A 26,604-nucleotide genomic window follows, 5' to 3' on the forward strand; every position below is an offset into this window, starting at 1 on the left:
GTGGATAACAAATACAGCTAATAAGTATCATATTTGCTACTGTAATATAAATATAGAATGACAATGCACTTTTAAATTGGTTACATCATATGCACTGATAACATTGCCTGATTTCACTTTGAATTTGTAAATGGAGAGAGCTTGTGCTTTTGAATCTCGTCAAGATGTAAAACAATATGTAGGCTATCAAGTAAATAGATGCAATTAGAGATGAAACATTGCCTCAGTAACTTAAGATACAGGTGCTATTGAAAGAATGCATTTGTAACATAATTCTTTGGATATTACTTTTCTGAGTCATAGCAATGCAATCAAATTTGTTTATTTAGCAATTGGATTTTTAATCCTTTTTCCTTGTAACAGGATTATAAGAAATGGATTTAGTTTTCTAGAAAGTTTTCCATTAACTCTTTTCATATGACGTTCTTTGGGTTACAGAAGCATTTAAAGCTTTTCAGTTTGTTAAACAGTAAAAGAAGGTAGTCTTGAATTAATTAATCTTTTAAATCTTTAATTTTCTTGTACCTGATCAAGGTCCAATAAAGTATAATTAAAATGCTGCTTAGAAAAGACAGCTGCACATCAAAAGCTTTTTTTATAATAAGTAGTTTCTGTCTTGGAGCCTCCAGTTTTTGAACATCTGTTTGCAAGCCACATTTTCATCTCAAACAAAAAATAACAAGACACTCTTAAATTCTCACACTGAAAACATTAAACACATTATGTTCATTCTCCTGACTTTGGGTGGGTGTCTTACACATCAGTGGTTGATGAGAATGGTGTCATTTTCAAAGCTTTAAATATTTAGAGGAGTTTTGATCTTATTTATCTAATTTTATTGATTCATAGGTGACCTGAAAAAGTTAAAACAGGAAATTGCTATGTCTTTGCTAATGTTTACTTATTTTCCCTAATAGCTAAATTAAACTGGGCATTCCAGAATATCATTAAAACAAATTTATTTTGGGGAATCTAGTCACAGCCTTAAATGCTTTGGTTGGCCAGTCTCCCTATCTAATATGATGCATTCATCAGCACGCCAGCCTCAGCTTACAGAGTTTTCTTAAAAACTCATTTGCTTTATTACAAGTAACATCTAAGATTACTATAACTGAACGACTAGAGAAATTTTATATATTTTTTTTTCAATTTTATTTTATTTGGTAGAGCTTTGAGCGTAATCACTTTCATGGTTTTCCCTGCATGTTCAGATCTGACTAGATTGTTTTAAATTGCATTATATGTTTTGGATTTAGTTATAGAGAAGTTTTACTTGTTTGATTTCAAGCAATGAATGTACTTCTGGAGTGCATACATGAGTACATCTTCCTAGGAGAACTAGTTAATATGTGAGGGTTGTGGGGGGGAAACAGTTTTTTGGAGAGAAAACTGAGTGTATTTACATATTTTGAGCTTGTAACTGAAATATAAATGTTAAAATATATTTGAAAGGCTTTTTGAGGCTAAAAATATTACCTATTTTTAAAACTTAAAAGGTAAATGAAAGTATCAAAGCTCCTGTTATTCCTATTAGGAAACAAAAGTTATAGAACAGTCTTGAACCCTGAAATTGAAGGAAAATTGGAAGAGTTGTGAATTATTCAGGGGTCTTGGTTTGCTGAATTTTAGAAACTTCTGGAAGGCATGCAGATCATTTAATAAAGCAGTTCCATGTAAAGCTATATAACACTCACCCTATTTTTCATTCTTCAAAGAGCTGAATTTTCTTCAGGTAGTTTCTTAGACCTGGTCTACACTAGAAAATTAGTTCAGCATAACCTCATTGCTCAGGGCTCTGAGCTGTATAATTAAGCCGACCTAAGTCCCTATGAAGACAGTGCTGTGTTGACAGAAGCATCCTGCCATCATCACAGCTACCACTTCTTGGGGTGGTTAGTTAGTTATGTTATGAGAATTCCTCCTGTTGGTATAGGTAATATCTACCCTGAAATGCTACAGCTGCACCACTGTAGCGTTTTAAGTGTAGACAGGCCCTTATTCTAACCGTTGTAAATGTGAAAGCTACTGATGAATGGGTGTTAAATTCATACACTGATGTTTGGTGAGGATCCGTCTTTCTTAGCATGCCTAAAATTAAAAGAAAGTGGTAGGAAACCAGCAGTTGAATGGACTGAAATTATAAACAATTCTGAACCGTGTAAATGTTGTCAAGAGGTAAAAAATAGCAAGCTAGCACAGATACATGCCGTCTCTAAAAGTGCTGAAAGCTGCTTCAGCTTCAAAATCAAATGTACCATTGAATTAAACTTTATTGAAATAAAAGAGCAGAGCATTGGGATTAATCCTGTAAGTGAGTCATTTTCATTACATTTGTAAAAGAAGTGTAGCCATGATAATGATTTGCTATTCCAGGCCTCTTACAGCTCTTAACAGTCACTTGATTCAAGTCTGCATTTTTCAACCCCCAAAAATCAGATAACTGGCAATGGTATTGTAAAAACTAAATGGCGCAGACTTGAACTTAATCAGCATTCAACTTTGTTTACATCATTGCCTTCACTGTAGCACAAAATAGTCAATTTAAAGAAATTGCAGAAGTACTTTGCCTTGGATGTGTTTGTCCTGAAAGATTTAAGCTGTACTTCTAGGTACTGCAAATAAAGAAATACAGGCAAAATTAAAGGAAGAACTGAAAGTCACTGTTAACACTGATGCAAAATGACCCAATAATGGCTACAAACATTTATTCAGGGAAAAGTGTGGTCTTAATTTAGTGCCTTCTGTTCTAAATCTGAAAAGAAGATTTCAGAATATTGTGTCCAGGTTGCTGAAGGTGTATTCCAAGAGTTCAGAGAAAGGATTCCTTTTCGGTTTTTATATATCATGCCCATTCCCATGGAATTTGATCATCTTTGCCTTTTGATCAGACAACTAACATAAAATGAAAATGCTGCTAGGAGCAGTCACCCTAAACTTCTGTTGTGTAGGTTTTCAGCATGGTAAAGCTTTTTGAATTGGTAGTAAAAACTAGCAGTCCTAAAATACACTGTGAAGTTTAAAAAAGCAAACAAACAAAAAAACCTTTTGTAATCATCTTTAAGGGTTCCTCCTTTGAAAAAGGATTGATGTTCCAGCTTCCTGAAGACTCTAGCACTGAAGGGAAGATATTCTCTACATTTACATGCAACTACCAGCAGTATGTTGAAGTTTGCACTAAACTCGAGGAGTACTTTTGGTGAAAAAAGAGTGTGCTGTTTGTAGAAGGAACTCTACAGATGGGCTCTAAATTTACCAAAATAACGTAAAGGAGGCTTTGGAGAAGCTACAGATTAGAGGTGTGGAGATGCTACTCTTGTCTTATTGGAGTTCTAGCTTGATCTGATAATAACAAAACTGGAACTACACAAGAAGGTTGAAAATCAAGACGCTATGGACATTTTCAGACACTGGCCCACATGAGTGATCTCAATTATCTAACCTAATAGGCTGAGCCGGGAACAGGAATATGAGGCTGGAAAATGCCTGATGGATCATAAAGTTAGGTTCTTTACTCTTTCCTGTCATTTAAAATTGAAGAGGCACATTTCAAGTGCAAACCTTTATGTGAAGGAGGTTGTCAGTTTGATGCATCATAATGGTGAAAAATAGAGAGAGAATCAGAAGACAAAGTGGTTGGATTGTTGAGTTAACACTTGCATTTCTGTCCATCCAGTTCAGTATCAACAGAGCACGTTTTGGGTTTATTAAGATTGGCTTGGCCAAAACTTCATAATAAAGTTCAGAAAAAACAAACTGGTAAAGGTATATTGGTGTGAAAGTGTAGATGAGGAGTAGGCTTAACTCATTAGTAGACTGGGATTTCTTTTATTGTCCAGGGTTTTTTGTTTGTTTGTTTGTTTGTTTGTTTGTTTGTTTTTTGGGGGGGGTGTTGTTTTTTTTTGTTTTGTTTGTTTTTTTTTGAATAAATATTCTTACAAAGTTAATCATATGGTATGTTGGATGCTTTCCATTTTATAAATCCCTTCTATGGGTTTATTCACTGGGTGTTTGGAGTGAGAAAAATTGCAAGCATGTGTGATTATGATATGAAATGAAGTCCAGTTTAGCATAATTCTCTGAAAACATTTTATAACTGAGAACTTCAGTTAACCTAAATAATAAAAACAAATGTCTACTTTATTGGTATATTTACACACATTTAGGAAATAGTACAACATTATATAAAGTTGTCAACTGTTTTTATCTTCTGATGTCACTTAGATGCAAAACTGCACCATTAAAATTAATTATTAAATATATAAAAATTACAAGTGAAATATTTTCTTCAGGTATCTTAACGCAATACAGACTATGTGCCCCCATATCCTTCGATATCTGACTACAGCAGTCATAACAAACAAGGATGTTCGAAAACGTAGGCAAGTGCTGAAAGATTTAGTCAAGGTTATCCAGCAGGTAAGAAATAAAACCCCTTTTTATATGTTTGATGTTACTAGAAAAAAATTTTCAGTTTCATGTTTTTCTTGGTGTGTAAATTTTTCTGAAAATACACTTGAATCCTGTGCTTTTACTTTTTGCTGCTTCCAGTGCACCTCTTCTCTTTTGGGGTTCTGTTTTCTCTTTAAAAATCAAGTGGGATGAATTGCAAGAAGAAAGAATAATTATATTTTCTCTCAATCCCCCATTTCCCAAATAAAGATGAAAGGCTTTACTGAGAGATTAGGGGACAAAAAATAAACATGAAAATATTTTGGACCCAACTCTGTTGCTCCCTCTCACATATCCTGTACTACAACTCTTGTTAAAGTGAACAGGAAACTTTGCTTACCCAACAAGTTTAGGGAATTTGTAAGCCATCGAGGCCTGGTCTACACTATAAAGTTAGATCAACCCAGCTATGTCAGTCAGGGGTGTGAAAAAATCCTCCCCCATAACCAACATGGTTAAACTAACTTAATCTCTGGTGTTAAACATATTCTTCCATCAACCTAGCCACCACCTCTCAGGGAGGTGAATTACCTATGCCCATGGGCGAACCCCTCCTCTTGGCGTAATTAGTGTCTACCCTAAAGCACTACAGCAGTACAGCTATAGATTTTCAAGAGTAGACAAGCCGTGAGCCAATAAACACTGACCTAAAAAGCATTATATCCCTTGTATCAAGCTTCTTCCCTAACAACACTTGCACCAAAGTGGCTATTTCAAGATATTTTTAGTCCATGTTTATAATGAAAGAATCAAGATACTTACTGAAGGAACGTTTTGATCCATTGTTGGAGTCCTTTGTGTCTTTCGTAGGAAAGATGGCACCTCAAATCCACATGACTGATTGTTAAACAAACCTTTGTCTTTTAGACATGTTTGAAAATAATGTTAATTTGTCTGATAGTTGTGCTACACATACTAATGAAATCAACAGGGGGCATATAACTGATTTTTCTAAATCTAAAACATAAGCTTAGTTAACTATGCACAACAAAATGTAAAAATTGAAGTATTGCTACAGGTTTTCAAAACATTTGATGTTAGTGCCTAGAGAACTTAGTTTCTATCCATTTGAAATGTTAATACTATACATTAAGAACCAACTTCTACCTTGGGTTCCAGTACATTTGAAATCTTGATGCAGTAATGAAAGACAACATAAAGAAATGAAGCAGTAGGATCAGCATTGAATTTTACAAGTGTTAAGAATTCTGACATTGTTTGGAACAATTTGTTATGCATGGAAATTTTTTATCTATATTTCTTATTCAAACTAAATAAAGATTGGTTGAAGTAAAATACATTAGTAGAACATATTTTATGTTACCAAACCAAAATATGTAGGATACATAACGAAACCTCTCAATACCCATTCAGGGAATAAGTATTCAAACACTCTTTTTATGCTGTTAAGTCACTTCTGTGTTTATAATATTAGCTCTGAAGTAATACTTTTCATATATAGATTTCAAAGCAGTTATCCTGCTTTGACAGATGGGGAAGACCTCTAACTGGTGGACTACACTTGAAGGTTATATAATTATCAGAAACTGATATATTGGCCTCCAACTGTTGTACTTCCTTAGATTGCAATACCGCAGGACTCTAGGCTTTGCTAATTACATGATGAGCATCAATAAATTGATTAACAAATGTAGTACTTCACAAAATTTAATAGTTGCAAAACAGGATTGTAAATGAGAAGACTTATAATTTGTTACATCCAGTATTGAGAATTTACGTAGCTTCCTTTCAAAGAAGGAAAGTTTTATTTATTTAGTATTACAAGTTGTACATCTTAGTTACTACTCACTTAAACTGCCAGTTGTCTGTAATACTTTAAGTATCGTTTTTCAAGTAAACAAGTTGCATGGTGCCTTTCTATGTTAAAAGTTAAACTTCTTATTTGAGAAGTATTTGAAAGTGTTTCGTAATTGAATTATGAAAGTCATGGATTTAATTTCAGGTCTACTATCATCAGATTATTTCCTTGTAATTAAAGAAATTATTTTTGTAATGTTTCAATATGAAAAGTAATTCTAAATATTTAGTTTATTAAAAATACAAAATGGTTTTGATTAACATTTAGACACCATCTCATTTGTAAAATGGGAGATCATTCCTAATCAAATATCCTGTATCAAACTATGGTATGAAATGAAAATACAGCAAATTCAGATTTGTCCCCAAACTTAGATTTTGAAGAAACTACGTATTTTGAAATGAAACGCAATACAATGTGTTTTTTTAATGAACATTTCAACTGAAGTATTACCAGCCCAAATATTGCAGCACTGGTTGTAAAATTGATTAATTTTCATTTCCAAGGTGTGATAGCTGCAAAAAATAAACGAAGCATCAATAGTAACGGTTCTTCCATTTCTAATAATCTTAGGTGGACTTAGTTACTAAGTTAAATAAAATTGTTTAATGATTTTAAATTGACAAGTATTCTTTTAAATAAGATATATAAATATTTATCTTAATTGGAAATAAATTGGAAATTGTCAGTGCTGGTTCATTTAAGAAATGTAAAATATACTCTTAATTGATTTTGTGAATATTATGAAGTGTTATTTCTTGAAATATCTAATATTCTTGAATGACTTTGACAGGAATCCTACACATACAAGGACCCCATTACAGAATTTGTAGAATGCTTGTATGTTAATTTTGACTTCGATGGTGCCCAGAAAAAACTGAGGGAGTGTGAAGCGGTAAGATTTTTAGCTTGTGTAAACTTAACAATTTTGTAAGTATCAGATGTTGGCAACATAAATATACTAAACGTAGTCTTACAAAAATTCTTTCAGTGAATCTGGTGGTAAATAATCTTTCACCTTTCTTAAATGAAAACTCCTGTGACTGATTTGGACCCATTTTTTGACACTTTTTGAAGCAGCTATCACAGATACAGCTGTTTTTGTCATGGGGTGAGAGGCCATCCAGGTCTGCTAGATAGTACAGGTTGAGAGAAACATGGGTCTGCCACTTTGAGAGGAAGCTAGCGCCGCCCCCCCCCCCCCCCCCCCGCGCACGCAATAGGGGCACTATCCCATGCAGTTTTGGGCACTCTGGTATGAATGTCTGCTTTCCATAAACAAGGAATGATTTTCTTTCAGAAGAATTTAAAATATTTAAATAATGCAAAATATATATTTCCACAACAATAATGTCTCTGCTTTTGTTTTTTTGCACTACTCTGGGGTTTTCAAGCTGGTTATCAGCCACAAAGATGACTATCTTAGCTTCTCACTCTCTATAGATCATATAAAACCTTCCAAAATTAATAGGAAAGAAGAAAAATACTGAAAGGTAGTAAGTTTAGCTGCCAAATTGGTCAGGCTGGGAAAAAATCCTTTTTCTCAGAACATGAAGTACAATCTGATCAAGTTATTGACAAATTTCCTGACCACCAAACACGGACATCAGAGGAGCCTGAGAGCAGTTGATGGAGCAAAACAGCACTGAGCTTGACATGTGGAGGGAAGAGAACATATGAATAGAACAAAGATTCCACTCAAGCCTTGTCTATATATGGAACATGCTTTGTATTAGAAAATGTGATTTTTGCCTTGAGTGTAGACAAAGATAATTGTGTAGCGTTAACTACAGCTAGCTAACATTTTTAAACACAACTGCCCTTGCAAACAATAAAGGAAGACTCATGTTTAATGTTAGTTAAAATATTTATAATACATTTTCTAGCCCAGTGCATTTTCCAATTTATAAACAGCCTCTATGATAGGAGAAGGGGCTTAGATGATATCAACCACACAAGTAAATGCATTGTCAGGTGGGCTTATCAGGAAGAAGTGTACTACTGAGCACGATCAGAAATCTGTGGTGATTGCAGAGAGAAGAGATTGGCTGTGGGCTTTTCACCTGTAAAGACTGTCATTTTTACTAAAAGGATAAGCAAAAGTTCATAAGTTCGCAATTTCATATGACTCAAGTATACCAGGGTTTAACAGAGTGCAGCTGGCCCTCCTGGCTCCTGCCTCTGCTAGGCTCAGATAAAGTCACTCAGAGACCCTTGGGTTCTGCAACCACTGGTGTTTTTATTTACATGTTTGTACTTCCATCACCTTCTCACCATACACAGTTCTGTGTCTGAACCCAGGAAGGAAGGGCTTTCTCCCTGCCTGCACTCCCTCGATCTGCTCTGTCTTACCATCCTGGCTTCCTTCTTCCTAGCCTCTTATATAGATCTGGGCTAATTGGTCTGGCAACTGACTCTCATTCCCCAATTAGGGTAAGGTCTTTCCAGCCAGCTCCACTTTATTCACCTAAATGGGGCTGGTGTGGCAGGGGGCTGATTCTGCAGTCTTGCTGTTCAACACCCTGTCACACAGGGTAATTTAAATTTTGTATTCTTTTGGGATTTGTGGCTAGTTGCTAAAACTGAACTGTGAAATTTCTCCGCTATTTTAATGTGTAGGTATTAGTATTTAGTACATGTTATGTTTTTGTAATTTTTGTGCTACATAGTGTGTGGCATATTTTCACATGTATCTGCTAAGGTTATTGCAAAAAAGTACATTTTATATTGTATTGTCTGTAGAAAGAACTGAAGCAGATTATTCATAGATCAGAGAGATCTTGTAATGAATCATCTGTGATTGAGTCTACAGTTCTGAAACTTTGGTTGCCATGGAATAGCATAGTTATAAATATTTTAAGTTAAGAGAAATGGGTACAGATTCTGTAACTGTTATTTTACCTTGGTTCCTCCAAACTTGGTATTAGTAATTTTAATATTTAGCTACAAAATAACCTCATTTGCTCTGCAGAGTAATCTGCTTTGTCAGTAGAGATTATAACTCCTGAAACAATGTACTTAAATTTCAGTGTTGATACATGGATGGGATGAAAATTCCTATAGTTACAAATTTAATCTATTACCATAATTATCTGATGGAAAATCTAAGGCTCGTGTAATAGAGAATGGAATATTGTGTTCATGCAATTGTGAACTGCCTCTTGATGGCACTAGAGTCAATATAGCTGTGGGAGAATGAGCTAGAGTCTGTTTTGGCATGCACATTAGCAGAATTGTTGAGGTCACTGTCCACTCAGTATTTTCCCAGAATTGCAAAAGTGGAAGTGGAAATCTTGCAGTGAGGAAGAGAAAATAAATACATTGTTTTTACTGCTGTAGAAAGCTTTTATTAAAATCTTGAGAATTGGAGGACTAATTGTCCCCTCACTGGAAGAAGACTTGGATAGAAATTGCACATATACAGTGGACAGGATAATTGGGTTTTAGCAGATTATGTTCTGCAAATTTGTGTTAATCTGTAAAACTCTGGGTATGTTTTAAAATATTCCAGAAACTGCTTCAGAAGACACTAATCACTGGTTTTAGTTACTGAGGCTATCTGCATGAGTACGTTTACTTTAGCTATTGTTTCTATCATTATTCTCTTTTCCCCTGTTCTTACAGGTGCTTGTGAATGACTTTTTCTTGGTAGCATGTCTTGAAGACTTCATTGAGAATGCTCGTCTTTTTATATTTGAGACTTTCTGTCGTATTCATCAGTGTATCAGCATTAGGTAAGAAAACAATAAACACACGTAGTAATGAACTTTTTATGTTTCAGGCAATTGAGGTCTGTTTGTGTTCCAATAAGAGTCCACCATTGTCAGAGAAAAGGAAAAGCATTATCTAAAATAAATACAAATGGAAAGATTCAGTTCTAATTTGCAATAAGTTTTGCATTTATATTTAAATATTTATAATTCCCTGTTTTTACATGCATTTATCTTTTTTTGAAAAACTTTCCTATAAAGCTGGTCTCTGCCTAAAGGTAAATAATTTTTTTTTGGCAGTATGGAAGCTTTCAGAGCCCATGTTGAACTGGTAGGGCTGGCAGCTGGAACCAACTTTTACTCATTAGTGGAACAAATTTGATCTGAAAGTCACTGTATGAAAGCTATGCATTCTTTGTATTTTTTTTTTTTGTATTTTTTTTTTTTAAAGAAAGTTTTTAAAACTTAGCGGTCTAGCTACATGTGGAGTAGCCTTTTTGCTCAGTTTGTTGTGGGCGGGGGGAGGAACCACTGAGCATGCCCTGTAGACATCTTCTGATTTGCCAGATCCTAATGAAGTTGTGCTTCTTGGCATCACCATAGAAGTCTTGGAGAAATACACACACTATCTGGCCTGCTGCTGACTGTCTTCACTTCCCTGTCTACATACACACTGCGCCTAGCTTTTTATTAGTTCATCCAATGATATCTTAGTTTTCGGCTTTTGGAGGTAGTAATACCTCAACTATATTTCCCATACTCTGTTATAACCAAGGTAACTTCTTTCACAGCAAAACAGATCTGTTTATTCCAGCACAGTTCTGTTTTGAGTGGATTAATTTTTATGTAGTATATTACCAGGTAGATTGTAGCACTGAGCTGATGGAGTTTATTATAAACACGATCACTAAATCCTCTTGCCACCATCAGCAACATTCCATATCATATCAATTGTATAACCTCCCTTGAGGGTCTCAAGTGATACTAGTATCTCTAGCACACTGTTCCTGGTTTGAATCTAATCTTAGCCCCTGGTTTACTCTCCAACTAATGTTGAGGCAGAAGGCTGGGGTTAGACATAGTTGTAACCAGGTCATGGCCAGTATGGTTAAGTTGTTGTGTAGTTGGAACCTAACCATGTAGCCCATAACCATTTAAAAATCCTCTGTAGTTCAAGGCTTTTGAACAGTTTGTTTGTTTGGGGGGGAGGGGGAATAGTGGGGAAACTGATTTAAAAAAGAAACAAATGTTGAGCCCTGTTTGATGTTACCAGTAATCTCTGTCTTTTGAATATCGTGTGGTTCCCAGCACCAGTGATGGAAATTGGAACTATATGTACTAGTGGACAAACATCCATAGACTGATGGTGTTTAGGATATACAGATTTTCATCAAAATGTATTCTAGCAAGTATTTTTTATGTAGCATATTTTCAGGATAAATTAGAAATCAGTTTATTGTTAGGGAAATGTTTGCCAGAAACTATTAATGTAGTGGTACAATGCTAGTGAAGCTGACTACTTTGAGATATATCATGTGTTTCTGAAATGTAAAAGCAGCTCTAAAATGAAACTTGGAAGAATTCTCAACTGCAGATAAAGACAGAATATGGAAGTGGTATTTAAGCGCTTATCTGAAAATATGCTTCTGCATCCCTTTGTGTCACTCTGTTAAAGAAACAATTAAGATGTTTAACTTCAACAGAGATGGAATTGGCAAAAGACTCTTTTTAGTATGTTATGAAGTCAGCAAAAAGTTCATTTTCCTATTCTTGTAGTTATAGTAGATAACAGGACAAAAAGTAACTTTTATTCCAGCAATCTCTGCCTAAATGCTTTTCATCACCTATTTTTCATTATTCAGCATAATTTGTCTTCATAAACTGATTTTGAAAGTGTTTTTAAATGTCTGGAATTCATATTTACCAGATAATTGCTGCCTTTAATATTTATTTTATATGGATTCCTTATTAGTCAGATTGAATGAAGTCTTTAACAGATTGTGATGAAAGTTTAAAATTAAGAATGTGAAGATTAGTGGGGATACTGTTGTTTTCATTTGTCTATAAATTAGGCATAAGAATTTTAATCAGCCCTACTTAATGATGCATATATTAATTGCAAAGTTGTAATGCTATTAAACTGCACTAGATGCTATGTATCAAGTTAGGATTTTTATTTTGCTTCAGTATTTTTACATCAGTTATGGTTGATGTAGGAGTATAAAAGTTTTTAATGAATGCTTAAAATTCCTTCAAGTGAAAAAATAAATAAAATAATTTGTTGTAAAGTACTACACTCTTAAGGATTAGCTCCTGCTAAATATAGGATGGTTTATGGGGCTCTGCTAGTGGCTGCAAATTTTCAATACTGTAGAAGTTGTACATTTGACAGATCTTATCTTAGCTTTGTATTTCTTAAAATCCTATTCCGGAATGTTGGTGTCAGTTGAGCTCTCTTGATGACTTTAGAGAGCCTACTTATATCTAAATGTTAATGATTATTAGTAGGATCAAGTTAGCTCAGAGTTCAAGGACTAAGCAAAGAGTCTCTTCTCATTAAAGATACTCTACAGGACATTTTATTTAGCATACTTCAAAGAATTTTAATATTTACGTTTATAAAAAGGATTTAACTATTGATCACTCGTGCAAAAGTAGCTGAAGGTTTCACTTGATGAATCAGTTATGTTTTATGATATGCTGGTCATATTTAATCTAGCATTTATATTCTCTTGTATATTCACATTTTAAAGTGTTCGTTCTTCATATGCCACTTTTTTATTTGGAGAAGCAAAAGAAATGTCTTCTGTAAAGTGTAGTTCCACTCTAGTGCCATCCTGACCAAAATAGCCAGTGCATAGGTGAGTTAAGGAATCTTCCCTTTCTCCTTCAAACACACAATAGTCCAGCCAACATTGAAGAAACCCACTCTGTTCATTCTAGTCCATTACCACCCAGTGTCAAACCTGAGCAAGCTTATGGAAAAGATAGCCAGTCTTAACTACAAGCTCAACTGATTGAAGATAAAAGTTTAGACCTGATACAATCTGAATTCTGGCCAAGACATGGAACTGAAACTGTTTTAGGGGCACTGATGGATGATCTCCTCTTGTCAGCAGATAGAGGGCAAACATCCATTCTCATCCTCCTGGACCTTCTGCAGCATTTGACACTGATCATGAGATGATGTCTCACCTGAGAGGTGGCAGGGATCCAGGGAAGTGTGCCAAAGTGTTTTAGTGCTGGAAGGCGTACCCAATGGCTAGTGACTGGAAATTGCACCTCTACCTCTGGACCTTTCAAGGGTCAATTCTCTCTCCAGTCTTTTTCAGTATCTACATGTAGCCACTAGATGAACTTGGCAGATGACATGGACTCAAGTGCCACAACATACAGATGAGACACAGCTTTACCTTTCCTTCTCCACATAAGACTGGACTTGGCAGAATTGGAATTTTTTTTATAATTTAGATGGATAATATCGGTTTGTTTTTAAGCATTTTTTCGATTTTTGTCTATTCAGATTTTTTTTAGTTGCACAAAATTATGGGAGGGATCAGACCATAATTTATTTAATGATAGTAGACATTGAGATTCAAATAGTTAAAGCTTTATAACAGTAAAGCAATAAAGACATTGTCAGCATCACATATCAAAATATACAAATATACAAAGTGTAAACATCCTTAAATCAAACTAGTAAGTTCTCAAGCAGCACTTTTCTTTCTTTGCCTGTCTAAATTTCAATTATTGATGGAAATATTTTTTTCATCGGTTTGTGTATGGCAATGAAATTGAAGTTTACTGACCTGTATCGATACAAATCTAATCCTTCCAAGCCTGCATTTGGCCGTGCCACTGGTACCAAAATGGATCAGTGCTTGGACAAGATCAGCTCATTGGTGAAGAACAGCTGGTTGAAGCTGAATCTAGGCAAGACAGAGGCTATGGTGGGCAGAAGAAAGCATTTGAAGAGTTTGCAGCCACAGTGCAGTCTCCTTTGGTTAAAAGTACACATACACAATTAGTCAGTTTGGTTTGTAATTCAGATGTAGTCTTGGATTTCTTGTTAACACTAAGCTTTTACATGGCAGTATCCTCAATTGACCAAGAGGCTCCTTCCCATCCTGGCAGACCTGTCTTCAGTCATTCATGCCTATGTTATCTCTTGGCTGGATTATCTGGTCACAAAGTCTTCAGCATTTAGGAAATTCTAGCTAGTACAGAATGCTGCAGTTTTTTCCTTAGCAACACAGGCTACTGCAAGGTTATTAGACATGTCCTCTTCTCTCTATGACTGCTTCCCATAGACTTTCAAATCAAGTTCAAGGTCTTAAGAGCTGCTCATGGCTCAGGCCCAGGATATCCAGAAGATCACATAAACTCTGGGTTGAAAACCATGGTTGAAGATTTCTATAGCACAATGGAGCGCTCCAGAAGGGTAAAGCTTGTCTTTGCAAGAGACAGAACTTTCTCGGGGCTGCTTTGAGACTGTAAAATGAACTCACCCGAAAACTGAGGACCATCACAAACCTCACCACTTTGCACTCCAAGTGCAAGGCACATTTCTTTGACCATGTCTTCTCTAACAAATACACAGCAGTAGATGTATTTAGAAACAAACCTCCTAAATCCCTACCAAAACATGATGCTCCACTGCACATACTTTTCCCCCTCAAGAAGGGGCTGAGAGAACAAACGTGACATGTAGTCACGTTATTAATGCACTATTGGAAGGTGCTCAGATACTATAGTGATGAGCACTGTATAAAAACCTGTATTGAGTAGAATACTACCAAAACTGAGCTTGTAGTTAACAGGCACGTGGTTGACTCTGCTTGATGTGAGTAGATGAGTCTTAAGTTCTTTATATTGGTTATGATGTGTGTATGTGTATATATATGAGTGTGTGTGTTTATACTGGAAGACTAGCATTTTGCTGTCTTAAGGGTGAGAAACTTTCAGAATTCAACTAGAGAGGATCATTTTTGTTATGTTGTCCAGCAGCCTTTATTGGCTGGGGGAGATAGACTAATTGGGTCTACTCAGTTTTTTATTTTGGAGTCTGGACGTGGATTTCCTTGTCACATGTTGACCCAGGCAGTCACCTCTTCACACACCTCACTGCTTTGTTCGGTAGGTAATCATTTGTTAGTCCTACTCCCATTTTGAAGCCCAAATCTCAACTCTGCGTACAGCATAACAAAACTGATTGTGGGCTTCTTACAGAAATATGAAAAGGAGTACTTGTGGCACCTTAGAGACTAACCAGTTTATTTGAGCATGAGCTTTCGTGAGCTACAGCTCACTTCATCGGATGCATACTAAATTGGTTAGTCTCTAAGGTGCCACAAGTACTCCTTTTCTTTTTGCGAATACAGACTAACACGGCTGTTACTCTGAAAGCTTACAGAAATATGTAAGTGTTTCATGTATGGCAGACTCCATAGTTCCGTGGATTGGTCAGCTAAGGGATTTTTTTTGTTGAAAGGCTGACCACTTTATTTTGGAGTCCAAAGACGATGACTCCAAGTGAATCCCAGTGCTGTTCCTGGACCTGAGAACTGCTTACCCACACCATATTGCTTGGTAGTATTGCTTAATTATTCAGAGCAAATTTGAAAACAATTAGTGGGAAATCTGTTTTTCCATATGTTAGAGAAAAATAGATGCCTTACTTAAAAAATTAACTGTTATTTCCATCTGTTGGGCAGCTGACATTTCCAAAGGATGCAATTACTTTGTTAGTTGTAAGTTAAATTTTACTTCCTAAATCATCCTGCAATCATGCCTAATGGTGAACAATGGATTAAATTAATTCAAAATGTGAGTGGGTTAGCTTAAAACGTATGTCTTTATTTAGTAGAGGAGCTGAATACTAGTGATTTAGTCCCCCGTGTTCTCTCCAGGCCCCACCCCCTACTATAAACTTCGTGCAAAAGAAACCTGTTTCAATTGATCTGTGTATTTTAAATATCTTGAATCCTTAATTCTATATCTGGAATTCTGTAAACTGTTTAAATAGGGGGAAAGCCTTCAGTGTAAAATGAACAAATGGAGTTGAGGTTGTAAGACACTTAAATTAGGCAAAATGATCTGAAGAGTTGCATCTTGAAGCTGTTTTAGTCAAAGTCAAAGTTTTTGTTTGAGACAGAAGAGACAGAGAATATGAATTTACATTTTCTAAGTATTAGGTTACTTACGATAATAAAACTTTTATTAGCACTTGCAACTGTGGGCACTTTTAAAAATGATAACCTAGAACCCACATTAGTTTCAGTTCTGCTCTTTATTAGAGCAGGGATGGCTTATAATTGTGAATTAATTCAGTTGATCACATCAAGAAAAATACCCCCTTTGAATCTCTGGTTACTTTTATTGAGCAAGGTGTATTGTTGTCAGTAGTTTAGTTTCATTTCATCTTTATTCTCTGTAGTTACCGTTGAATTATTGGCTCTAGCCACACGTTCAGGAAAGCCATAAAACTGACCTCTTTTGCTAATCTTAATTTTCAGGTTTACCTTTAAAAATATGCGTAGTCTTTCACAATGATCATTCCTTTTACAACCAGCATTTGCAACTGGTGCTGAGGTGTGCCCAATGGGCAGGAATTCTGTGCTTTTGGCTTGGGAAATTATTAAATAAAAAATCAGTTTGAATAAATTGTTTTGTTAGCAAATCTTCTTGTTTGCTTAAATTGTATGTGTGTTTTAAGAACACTGAATTTAACTTACTATGGTTTCTTGAGATGTTTATTTAGGAGCAGCTTGCAAATTGTTTTCTCTTAGAGGCTGCTGAGCCAGATGCCTGCAAAGTTGTAAACTAGAACACTGACTACAAATTTACATCACATTTGAAAATACTCAATGTAAAATGACTGTGGACAAGGTTAGAAGTGCAGTGTGATATAAAGCTTAAAAAAGACGTGGACTAATTAAGTATCAGAGTGGTAGCCATGTTATTCTGGATCTGTAAAAGCAGCAGTCCTGTGGCACCTTATAGACTAACAGACTTAGTGGAGCATAAGCTTTCGTGGCTGACAAAGTGGGTATTCACCCATGAAAGCTTATGCTCCAATACGTCTGTTAGTCTATAAGGTGCCACAGGACTCTTTGCCACTTGGACTAATTAGATGTTTTCTGCAACCATTCTGCAGTCAAATGTGTTTTCTATTATCATAATGCAGTTAATGGAAAATCAGATATAAATGTTGATTTGTAATCATATACATTTCATTTTTGAAATGAAACTTTTTCTGCATGTTCCTCATTAAAGCACACTTTGAAGCTAGTGTTTTAAAGAAAACTTAATTCTTTTGCATTTAGCAACAGACTTCAAAGGAACATATCATTTTGAGCTTTAATTTTTAAATGTGACCTGCAAATATATTTCAACAACAAAAAGACAACATCAGATATATTTTGTAAATGTCTCAAATAAGTAGTGTAAGAACAACATTGAGCATGTAAGTCAAAAAAAATCTTGTTTTGGGCCTTTAGCAGGTAGGCCTACTGTAGATAGACAACACCTGCTCTGAGTAAAGCCAGCTACAGACAGAATGTATCATAAATCAGGAAACTCCATTGAAAAGCCTGGACCTTACTTGAGGAATGTAAATATTAAGATGTCATTAAGATACTGGAAAATCTCTCAGAGCTTGTCTTAAAATACTTTTTTACTCTTTGGCATGTAGTGTTTGAAAATATACACTATTATATGCCTTAAACCTCTTCCTTTGACTATTGTTGGCACCAGCACTTAGAGCAGGGTAGAGCTGGATATTGACAAATTCAGAAAGGTTTTTGTTTCAGTGTTTTTGTAAAATCCACCTATCGTATAAATTGCAAAATGCAAATTATAGCTTAAGTACTATGCATATGGGAGCTATAGAAAAAACTAAGATAGCTAGCACACATGTTAAGAACACTGCTCTGTTAAAAGAACAGGTTTCAGAGTAACAGCCGTGTTAGTCTGTATTCGCAAAAAGAAAAGGAGTACTTGTGGCACCTTAGAGACTAACCAGTTTATTTGAGCATAAGCTTTCGTGAGCTACAGCTCACTTCATCGATGAAGTGAGCTGTAGCTCACGAAAGCTTATGCTCAAATAAATTGGTTAGTCTCTAAGGTGCCACAAGTACTCCTTTTCTTTTTGTTAAAAGAACAGTGTCAAATTGTAGTAGATAAGGTCTGAAGTGTGTTTTTGTTTTTTTATTTAAGCACAAATATCCTGATTTCACTGAAGTGTGGTTGTTTGCTTGCTGTATTAGGACAGTGACTGAGATTCCAAAGAAATAGTCATTCCAAGACTGGAAGAGACCTTATAAGGAAACTTATATTACAATAAGTGCACACAGTTTGCTTGCCATATAGATCTTAATTCAGGAAAAGACTTCAGCTTGTGCTTAAAGTTAAGTGCTTTCCTGAATCAGGGCCTTATGCAGTACAATCTTTTTAATTCTGTTTGCTATTAGATCTTTGCTAAAAGGTGGTGAAAGTGGTGTTGCCATTTTTAATAGTATTTTCAGTCTGCAGAATATGAGCTATAGTGAGGTTTCGTTGCTAAATGTCACTAACTTTTAAACTATGCTACAGTACATATATCCAAGTACTTACAAAAATAAAGTTCTTTGTGGTGCATTATCCTTGACATTTTATTTTAGTTATTTGCTAACTTGAAATATTTGCAAAAAGAAAAGGAGGACTTGTGGCACCTTAGAGACTAACCAATTTATTTGAGCATAAGCTTTCGTGAGCTACAGCTCACTTCATCGGATGCATTCAGTGGAAAATACAGTGGGAAAATTTCCTTACCTGATCACTCTCATTACAGTGTGTATGGTAACACCCATTGTTTCATGTTCTCTGTGTATATAAATCTCCCCACTGTATTTTCCACCTAATGCATCCGATGAAGTGAGCTGTAGCTCACGAAAGCTTATGTTCAAATAAATTTGTTAGTCTCGAAGGTGCCACAAGTCCTCCTTTTCTTTTTGTGGATACAGACTAACACGGCTGCTACTCTGAAATTTGAAATATTTGGTAATCTGCATTGCAGATACCTACTCAGTGTGAATTGATGATCTGTTCCACAGCAGAAGCTTTTTTTAAATAAAAATGAATTATATTACTGTGGCCCAAAGTAAGTTACTTAATACACTGCATATTTTACCCTCTTAAGTTTTCTAAAAACTGCATGTCAAAAGTGAATGCCATCATCATGTTTGTCTTTTTCTTTTGTGCTTAAGTTAATATGTTTAGTGTGAGTTCTATTAACTGGCTTGCATAAAAAGTTACTGACTACTCTTTTGGCAATTAAAAGATGAATTGCTTGCAACAGGAAGTGGTAAAACAATGAGGGGGGGCGGGCCCTGTTCTATAACTTTGTTACCCATTTGCTTTTGGGTCAGAAATGTCAGGTAAAAGCATCAGACATTAGTCAAGTCTGGAAACTGATAGAAGCATGAGATTTATAAGCCTCCAAAATGAGCCAAGCTCCAGCAGGAAATGCAGGGAGTTTATTGGAAAGCCACAGGAAACACCAGCTGGAGGAATTATGGCTGGTCAAAACAGTGCCTGTTCCACTAAATAAAATGACACACATCCCCACTTGCATTTTTCCTTGAAGAATGAGAAATTGCAAGAAATCTGGGGATAAAGTGTATCATCCTCAAGAGGGTGATGTAATTGTCACGAATCTTCTATATCAGAAATCCTCTGAAGTTCAGGAACAAGTGTCATGACACAGCACATCAAAGTGAACTGCCAGCTGTGTGGTGCTTTACTGCTAATTGAGTTAATGTGAAACACTTCCCTGAACCAATTATCTAAACTGTATTTAAATCCAGCCAGCCTTCAAGAAAAGGAAAAGCAGCTCAGATGGTCTCTTTATAGTGTTAGTTGCCGTCTTATGTTGTGGTGAGATTACTTATGCGCCTAATCTTATTTAATACCTTTGGTTTCTGGAATATATAGTCATGATATAATAAAATTTTGTAACTGTTCATCAACATTGAACGTTTTCCATTTATGAAATGACATTTGGATGACTAAGCATGTGGAATGTAAAATCAGATTTTAAATAGTATATTAAATTATTTATTACAGCATGTATCATTCTTGGCTTTTTAAGTGTCAAACTTAAGGGCTTTCATCTTACAGTGAATGTGTTGGCAGTAATTGTAGCATGTCAGTAAGTGTTGGGTTGGTTGTATGGGGCAGTCTACTATAAATTTTTTTCCTGTGTATTTATTTCCATTCCTACAACTGAGTACAACTGACTCTGTCCTGAATGGTATGAGTGATGGAACCATAAAGCAAGGGAGTCTTAGCCCTGCATGTGTCTTAATCAGTTAAAAATCATTATTTTATTTCGTGAAGGAGGGTTGGTGGTAGGTATATCTGTATTTTTGTTGAACGTACTGTTTAGATTATTTTTGGATTGCACACACACTGTCATATGCAATATTTGATTGCTGTCAACCAGAAACCTCACAAGCCAATCAAGATTTTCAAATCGTTCAGGTTCACGCTCTTGGCTACTGTATGCTGATTGGCTCCTGAAGAAGAGGCCCTCTTCATTAAGAATGTGGCTATAATTTAGTGGTTAGTTTTGCATACTATGAGCCATCTTCTCAGCTATTTTGGAGCAATTTTATGTCATTCTATGGGATAGAGTTGCCGCAAAACTGATTTACCTGGTAGCAAGTTGCTTATATGCCATAGACCTGCTGTAGCTGCTACACTACTCCTTCCCCTGTAACTGGCATAACAATGTGGCCAGAGCATCTATAGCAATCCCCAGCTCCTAAGAAGGCTCTTTGGGCCTATAGGCAGCTGGTGCAAATTCAACCTTTGATCTGCTCTAACTTTTGTGCCATTGAGAGGGAGATGCATGGCTAAAAGTTTAAAACAAACAAAAAAACTGTTCTAGCATTTCTTATTTCTACACAATAATATATTCCACACTATTTCAGAAATTGGATCCAGTAGGTGTCCACATAAAAGTACAAATAAATCTTAGATAATTTTCAGTTTCATGCCAGTATGCTGACAATTAATTATCTAGAGACAAACATGTAAAATAGTATAGTTTAATTCATAGGACTGTGCTTGCATCTTGCTTGCATCTGGTTGAGTATACTCCTGCTTAGACTTTGTGTAATTGCTTGTGCATACTATAGAAAATTATGACTATACTCTTATGACCAAACCTGTGGTATATGAAATTATTTCAAAGTCAAATGAAAACATGGTTCCCAAACACACAGAATTTAGCACATGATAAATGTTTTTGCTAATTTGCAACTTCTTGTTGTTACTGAAATTGTCAGCTTACCTGATCACTGTTAAGTGACCCATGGTGCTTGACATGACAAGTATTACACTAACACGAGAGGTGATAATTATTTCTGTCTTTTGAGAGCAGTCTGTTTTTTCCTTTCATCAGTATGCTGGCAGATAAACTAAATATGACCCCTGAAGAAGCTGAACGATGGATTGTCAATCTAATTCGAAATGCAAGACTCGATGCCAAGTTAGATTCAAAATTGGTAAGTTTTGTACTTCATTGTGTAGAAGAGTCCAGCTTGATTTGTTTTATCATAATTTTCTTTCATACTAGTTGCTAACAGTGTTTGTAATACTAATATATCTTTACATATTTTTTTATTCTATTGATTCTGAAGTATGGTGTTCTTCCTTTACCAATTTTGGCACTGCACAGACAGTTGCTGTTGTAACAGGTATAGAGGTCATTAATACTAGTTCTGAGAGCAGGAGTTAAGCCTGTTTGTCATGGTATGGTTAAAGTTACATTGTCTCAGTTGTAAATCATACTTTTTTTGTAATCTTGGATATACTCACAGTGGCTTGTAATATTTTTTAATCCTTTATAGTTAACTGAACTATGAGTGAAATTTTAAAATACACCTCTACCCCCATATAACGTGATCCGATATAACACGAATTCGGATATAATGCAGTACAGCATTTCTCCTCCCCCCCTCCGTCCCATCCCCCCCCAGGCTTGCTGCGCCAAACAGCTGATTTGCGGCAAGCCTTGGAGGGAGGTAGGGAGAAGCGGGGAGGAGGCGGAGTGGAGGTGAGCTGGGGCGGGGAGCTGCTGGTGGGTGCTCTGCACCCACCAATTTTTCTCCATGGGTGCTCCAGCCCCGGAGCACCCACAGAGTTGGCGGCTATGGCGGCAGCGTGTCTAGCTCCAACACGTTGCTCTGAGCATGTGTTAAGGGGGCTGGGCCAGGGTCAAGGGGTTGGATAAGGGGTAGAGGGTCTCAGGGGACAGGGAGCAGGGGGGTTTGGATGGGTCGGGAGTTCTGAGGGGTCAGTCAGGGGGCGGGAAGTAGGTGGGGGTCGGATGGGGGCGGGGCCAGGCTGTTTGGGGAGGCACAGCCTTCCCTACCCGGCCCTCCATAGCAAGTTCGATATAATGCAGTTTCACATATAATGCGGTGAGATTTTTTTGGCTCCTGAGGACCACATTATATCGGGTAGAGGTGTAGTTGGTCAAGTGAAGTAAGGTCCTGCACTTAATGGCATTTCTCTGTTTGTCTGTTGTAATGTGGTAATTTGTGTAAAACACATCTGATCAGTTCCAGAATTTGATATCAATGGGTTTCCCATCCCTTTTTGATTTTTTTGGTAAAAACAGAAAAAGCTGATTTCCGCTAAACTCAGGCTAATTGGCTGACTTGCCTTTGATGTCACAATCCCACTAAGAAGCTTCTGAATGCTGAGTGACTTTGAAAATCTGGCCCTTATTTGAGTGCCTAAATGGGAGCTGAGGTCTTTTGCTAGTCTGGTGACAATTATTGTGGATGCTGAGGATTTGAAAAGCTGGCCCAGAGATTTTTGGCCTACCTCCTTATTCACTTCTATTTTGGCGACTCCTTGCAAACCCTCCTCTCCATGGGAGGGGCGCTGTCTCCATTTCTCCCTCCCCCACATACATCTACCCCCATGCCAGCAGCTCTGAAATAGAGGGGGATGGGTGAGAGTGGGACAAAAGGGCTTGTGTGTAGAATGGAATGGTGTAAGTAGTACCTGATGTGTGCAATGAACTTGGCCTACATAAGCAGTGGATTGTACAGCTCTCTAGTATAAGTATACAAGAACAAAAAATGATTTACACAATTGAATGAAGACTGCTTTGGATCTTAGAAATACTCTCCACTTGAATATATGTGTGTTAGGGGCAGAGTTAGTTGTTTACAACCTTAATTTTGGCATTTCTTATCACTTTTGAGTGGTTAAATGTTTTTGCATATTTGGTAAATTAAAGTATGATCCCTCATGAGTGTTTTCTATTTAATTTCTAGGGCCACGTAGTTATGGGTAACAATGCAGTCTCACCCTACCAACAAGTGATAGAAAAGACCAAAAGCCTGTCTTTCCGGAGTCAGATGCTGGCTATGAACACTGAGAAAAAATTGAACCAGAGCAGTAGGGCTGAGGTAAGTACCAGTTACATGAGTCTGTATTTCCATATCCTCTTCTAACTTGGAGAGAAAACTACAGACTTTTGTTATTGCCACTAAACATACACTGTATATTCTTTGCTTCTCACTCCCTCAGTGACATTTTTAACTGCTGTGTGGCACTGGAATTAAATTGAAAAGGATTTATTTTGTTGCCATGAGTTTACAAGTGGGCAATAGTTCCTGCTTTCTTTCATCTCTTATATTCCTACTTTATTCTTCTAGCTCTTCCTTTCACCCCCCACACAGTTCCATATCCCTCTTTCCATTCTCTGTTTTGGTTCTCGTCCTCCTTTAACAATGCCCTCTTGTACTTTATAGGGGTATAGGCAATTCATTAAACTGATTCCTGATGTGGCATTACAGAAGCATCTATCTAACATGAAAAGGGATGGATATATGCTAACCTAAATATATTTATACACTGAGTTAGCAAGGTCATCCTGGTTGTGAGATGTTATTTGCTACCATACTGGAGATGCCAGTTCTTCAGTAACTCATGCCTTTGCTTGGTGGACACTTCAGTCGCTCAGGGGATATCTACACTGCAGTTAAAAATCCACAGCTAGCCCGTGCTAGCTGGCTCAGGCTAGGGGTCTGTTTATTTGTGGTATAGAAGTCCAGACTCGGGTTGGAGCCTGTGCTCTAGGACCTTGCAAGGTGGGAGGGTCAAGTCAGCTGTCGCGGGCCAGCCACGGTTTCAGACTGCAGTGTGTAGAAATACCCTAAGTTGATATGGTTAGAATACAAACCTCCCTTAATCTGTGGGCAGCCATGCACCTGAAGAAAAAATGAGGCTGATGTTAAAACGTGGAAATTGAATGGTTGTGTAAAATTCTAAGACTCAGTCTGAATCAGTTTATTTAAGGACTAGAGGTTGTATTGATGAGCTTAACTACATGGTTTTCAGTATAACCACAGTGAAAATAAATGATTAGTTTAAAAGGAAGGAAACCTCTCCTGCCCCAACATAATACATATACATAGAGAGAGAGAGACTCTCTTGGCCTCCCAAGCATAGGCCTCGACTCCATGGGTGCTCCAGCCCACAGAAAAAAATTAGCACCCACCAGCTTTCTTCCCATCTTCCTCCCGCCTACTGTTCCCCGGCATACAAGAGGTGCTAGGGAGGAGCGGGGACAGGGCACGCTTGGGGGACGAGTGGGATTGAGCACCCCCAGGGAAAAGAGGAAGCCAGTGTCTAAGCTCCCAAGTCTCTTACGTTGAAGGAAGAGAGAAAAGCAGAAGACTCAGTGAGGTCCACCAGGGATCGTGCTATATTGATTTAATTTACCTGAGACATTCTTACATGATATGGTTATGTTCTGGGGAAAACCCATAGATAAAACAGATTTTTTGAAAATTTCTACTAAAGCTAAAAAAAATACAAAATAAAATTTTAATTGGCATTTATCACTGAAGGGACCATTCTGACAAACTAAGGTAGATAAGTTTTTAACACAGTAGAAAATCATGTAAAGGTCAAGTAACAAAATTTGGAAATAGTGTTACTTTGAGACACTTCAGGACTGTTCAAAAATACTTTGTTTCCTGCCTTTCTGAACAGAGGGAAAATCTTTGTGGCAATGTAACTTTGTTAATAGAACAAGGATGTCACAACAAATTTACTTTAATTTTAAAAATATGGTATGTGGGAGTGAATCACTATTAAACACTGTGATGCTGATAAATGGTTAAGCGGTTCATTTATCCATGTATTATGACTTGATTGATTATTAAACTGATTCCTGTTGGGTGGTATTTACAGAAGCAGCCATCTAACTTTATGAATAGGTTATTTTAAAAAGTTATTACAAATAATAATGTGGTATATGCTGTTAACATTTCAGTGGCTAACATAAACCAATGGCTTTCTTTTTTCCTGCTGATCCTTATTTTTTTGTTTTATATATTTTTAGGCACCTAACTGGGCTACTCAAGACTCCGGCTTCTACTGAAACAGTTCTGAGGGGGAGAAATATCAAATTTTCATTTGAGAGGAGAAGATAAATATATTGTGTACCTTTTCTCAAAGAGCTAATTCTGGGAATTTGCAATACATGATGAGTTGAATAAAATTGGGTACTTTTAACTGTGTAGCTTTATAATTTGAGTAGTTACACATTTAAAAAATTTGCTACAAGATAAAATTTGCTACAATATAGTTCAATTCTCCATATTTTTAAATTAAAATTTAAATGTTGACTGCATTTTTACAATAGGCCACAAGTTCCACTTGGTCCAAGATCAAGTCTATTTTTGCATCCATCTCTGCTTGGAAACATGGGAATTCTATTTCTAGCTATTTATTTCTTTGTATATTGCCAATGGCCACATCATCAGATAAAGTTGTGGATTATGGGTCCAAGACAAGAGAATGTTAAAAGCATGTTCCTGAATGGTACAAACTGTTGGACAACCCTAGAGTACATTGCCTGTATTCCATACCTGACATGACACTTTTAGGCAGAATGTCGACTGAGGGTTCATATTATATAGGAAGGTACAGTGAAATTTCTGGGGGATCATGGAACTGGATTTGAGTTAAACTCAGTAATACTTCTAGGAGTAATTTAAAGATAATTTATCAGTCCTCTGCTTTCTAGAATAAAAACAGCACTGTTATGCTGTGATTCTACTTATCTGGAAAGAGGAGGGAAGACCTCTGTCACGCTTCCCAATGTAAACATAAGCTCTACCCACTCTGCTCTGTCATCTTACTTCCTGCACATGTAATGTGCTGAATCCTGTTAATTTGCTCTAGCTTCTAATATGAAGCAAGAACAGAATCTTTCAGTTCTGAAGGGGGAGAGTAAGCACCACTTGAAGCAAATAACATGTTTTCTGTCTCCTCACCTGTTGTCCCTCTTCACAGCAATACCAGTTTGCCCCTTGGTGTGTGTGACGGGCAGGGAGCTATTATCTCTTGGAATGCTTTTATGGCTGCCTCAACCTGGAGTTGTCGTCTGTTTTCTTGTGCTCTACCCTTCTTCCCTGGGTTGGATATGGTTTTCATGCTTGCAGCTTTCCATATGCATGGCTTGACTATCTAGATTTCTTTATACTCTAGTGAGTAGTATTAGTCTTACATAACATAAATGCAAAATGGGCTAAGTTCGAGCTGTGGAAATAA

General features: G+C 36.6%; 1 protein-coding gene across 1 annotated transcript in view; it reads left to right on the top strand.

Moving 5' to 3' along the window:
* The window catches only part of EIF3E (eukaryotic translation initiation factor 3 subunit E), a 56,618-nt gene extending 31,061 nt beyond the window's left edge, over nt 1–25,557 (top strand). The window contains exons 8-13 of the mRNA XM_074943943.1: nt 4,290–4,416; nt 7,062–7,163; nt 9,893–10,002; nt 21,425–21,527; nt 23,313–23,447; nt 25,391–25,557. Of these exons, the coding sequence (XP_074800044.1) occupies nt 4,290–4,416; nt 7,062–7,163; nt 9,893–10,002; nt 21,425–21,527; nt 23,313–23,447; nt 25,391–25,429 (616 nt within the window). The 3' untranslated portion in view covers nt 25,430–25,557. The remainder of the gene's footprint in view (nt 1–4,289; nt 4,417–7,061; nt 7,164–9,892; nt 10,003–21,424; nt 21,528–23,312; nt 23,448–25,390) is intronic.
* Nucleotides 25,558–26,604: the final 1,047 nt, after the last annotated feature.

The sequence above is a fragment of the Natator depressus genome, chromosome 2, assembly GCF_965152275.1.
Source record: "Natator depressus isolate rNatDep1 chromosome 2, rNatDep2.hap1, whole genome shotgun sequence".
NCBI lineage: Eukaryota > Metazoa > Chordata > Testudines > Cheloniidae > Natator > Natator depressus.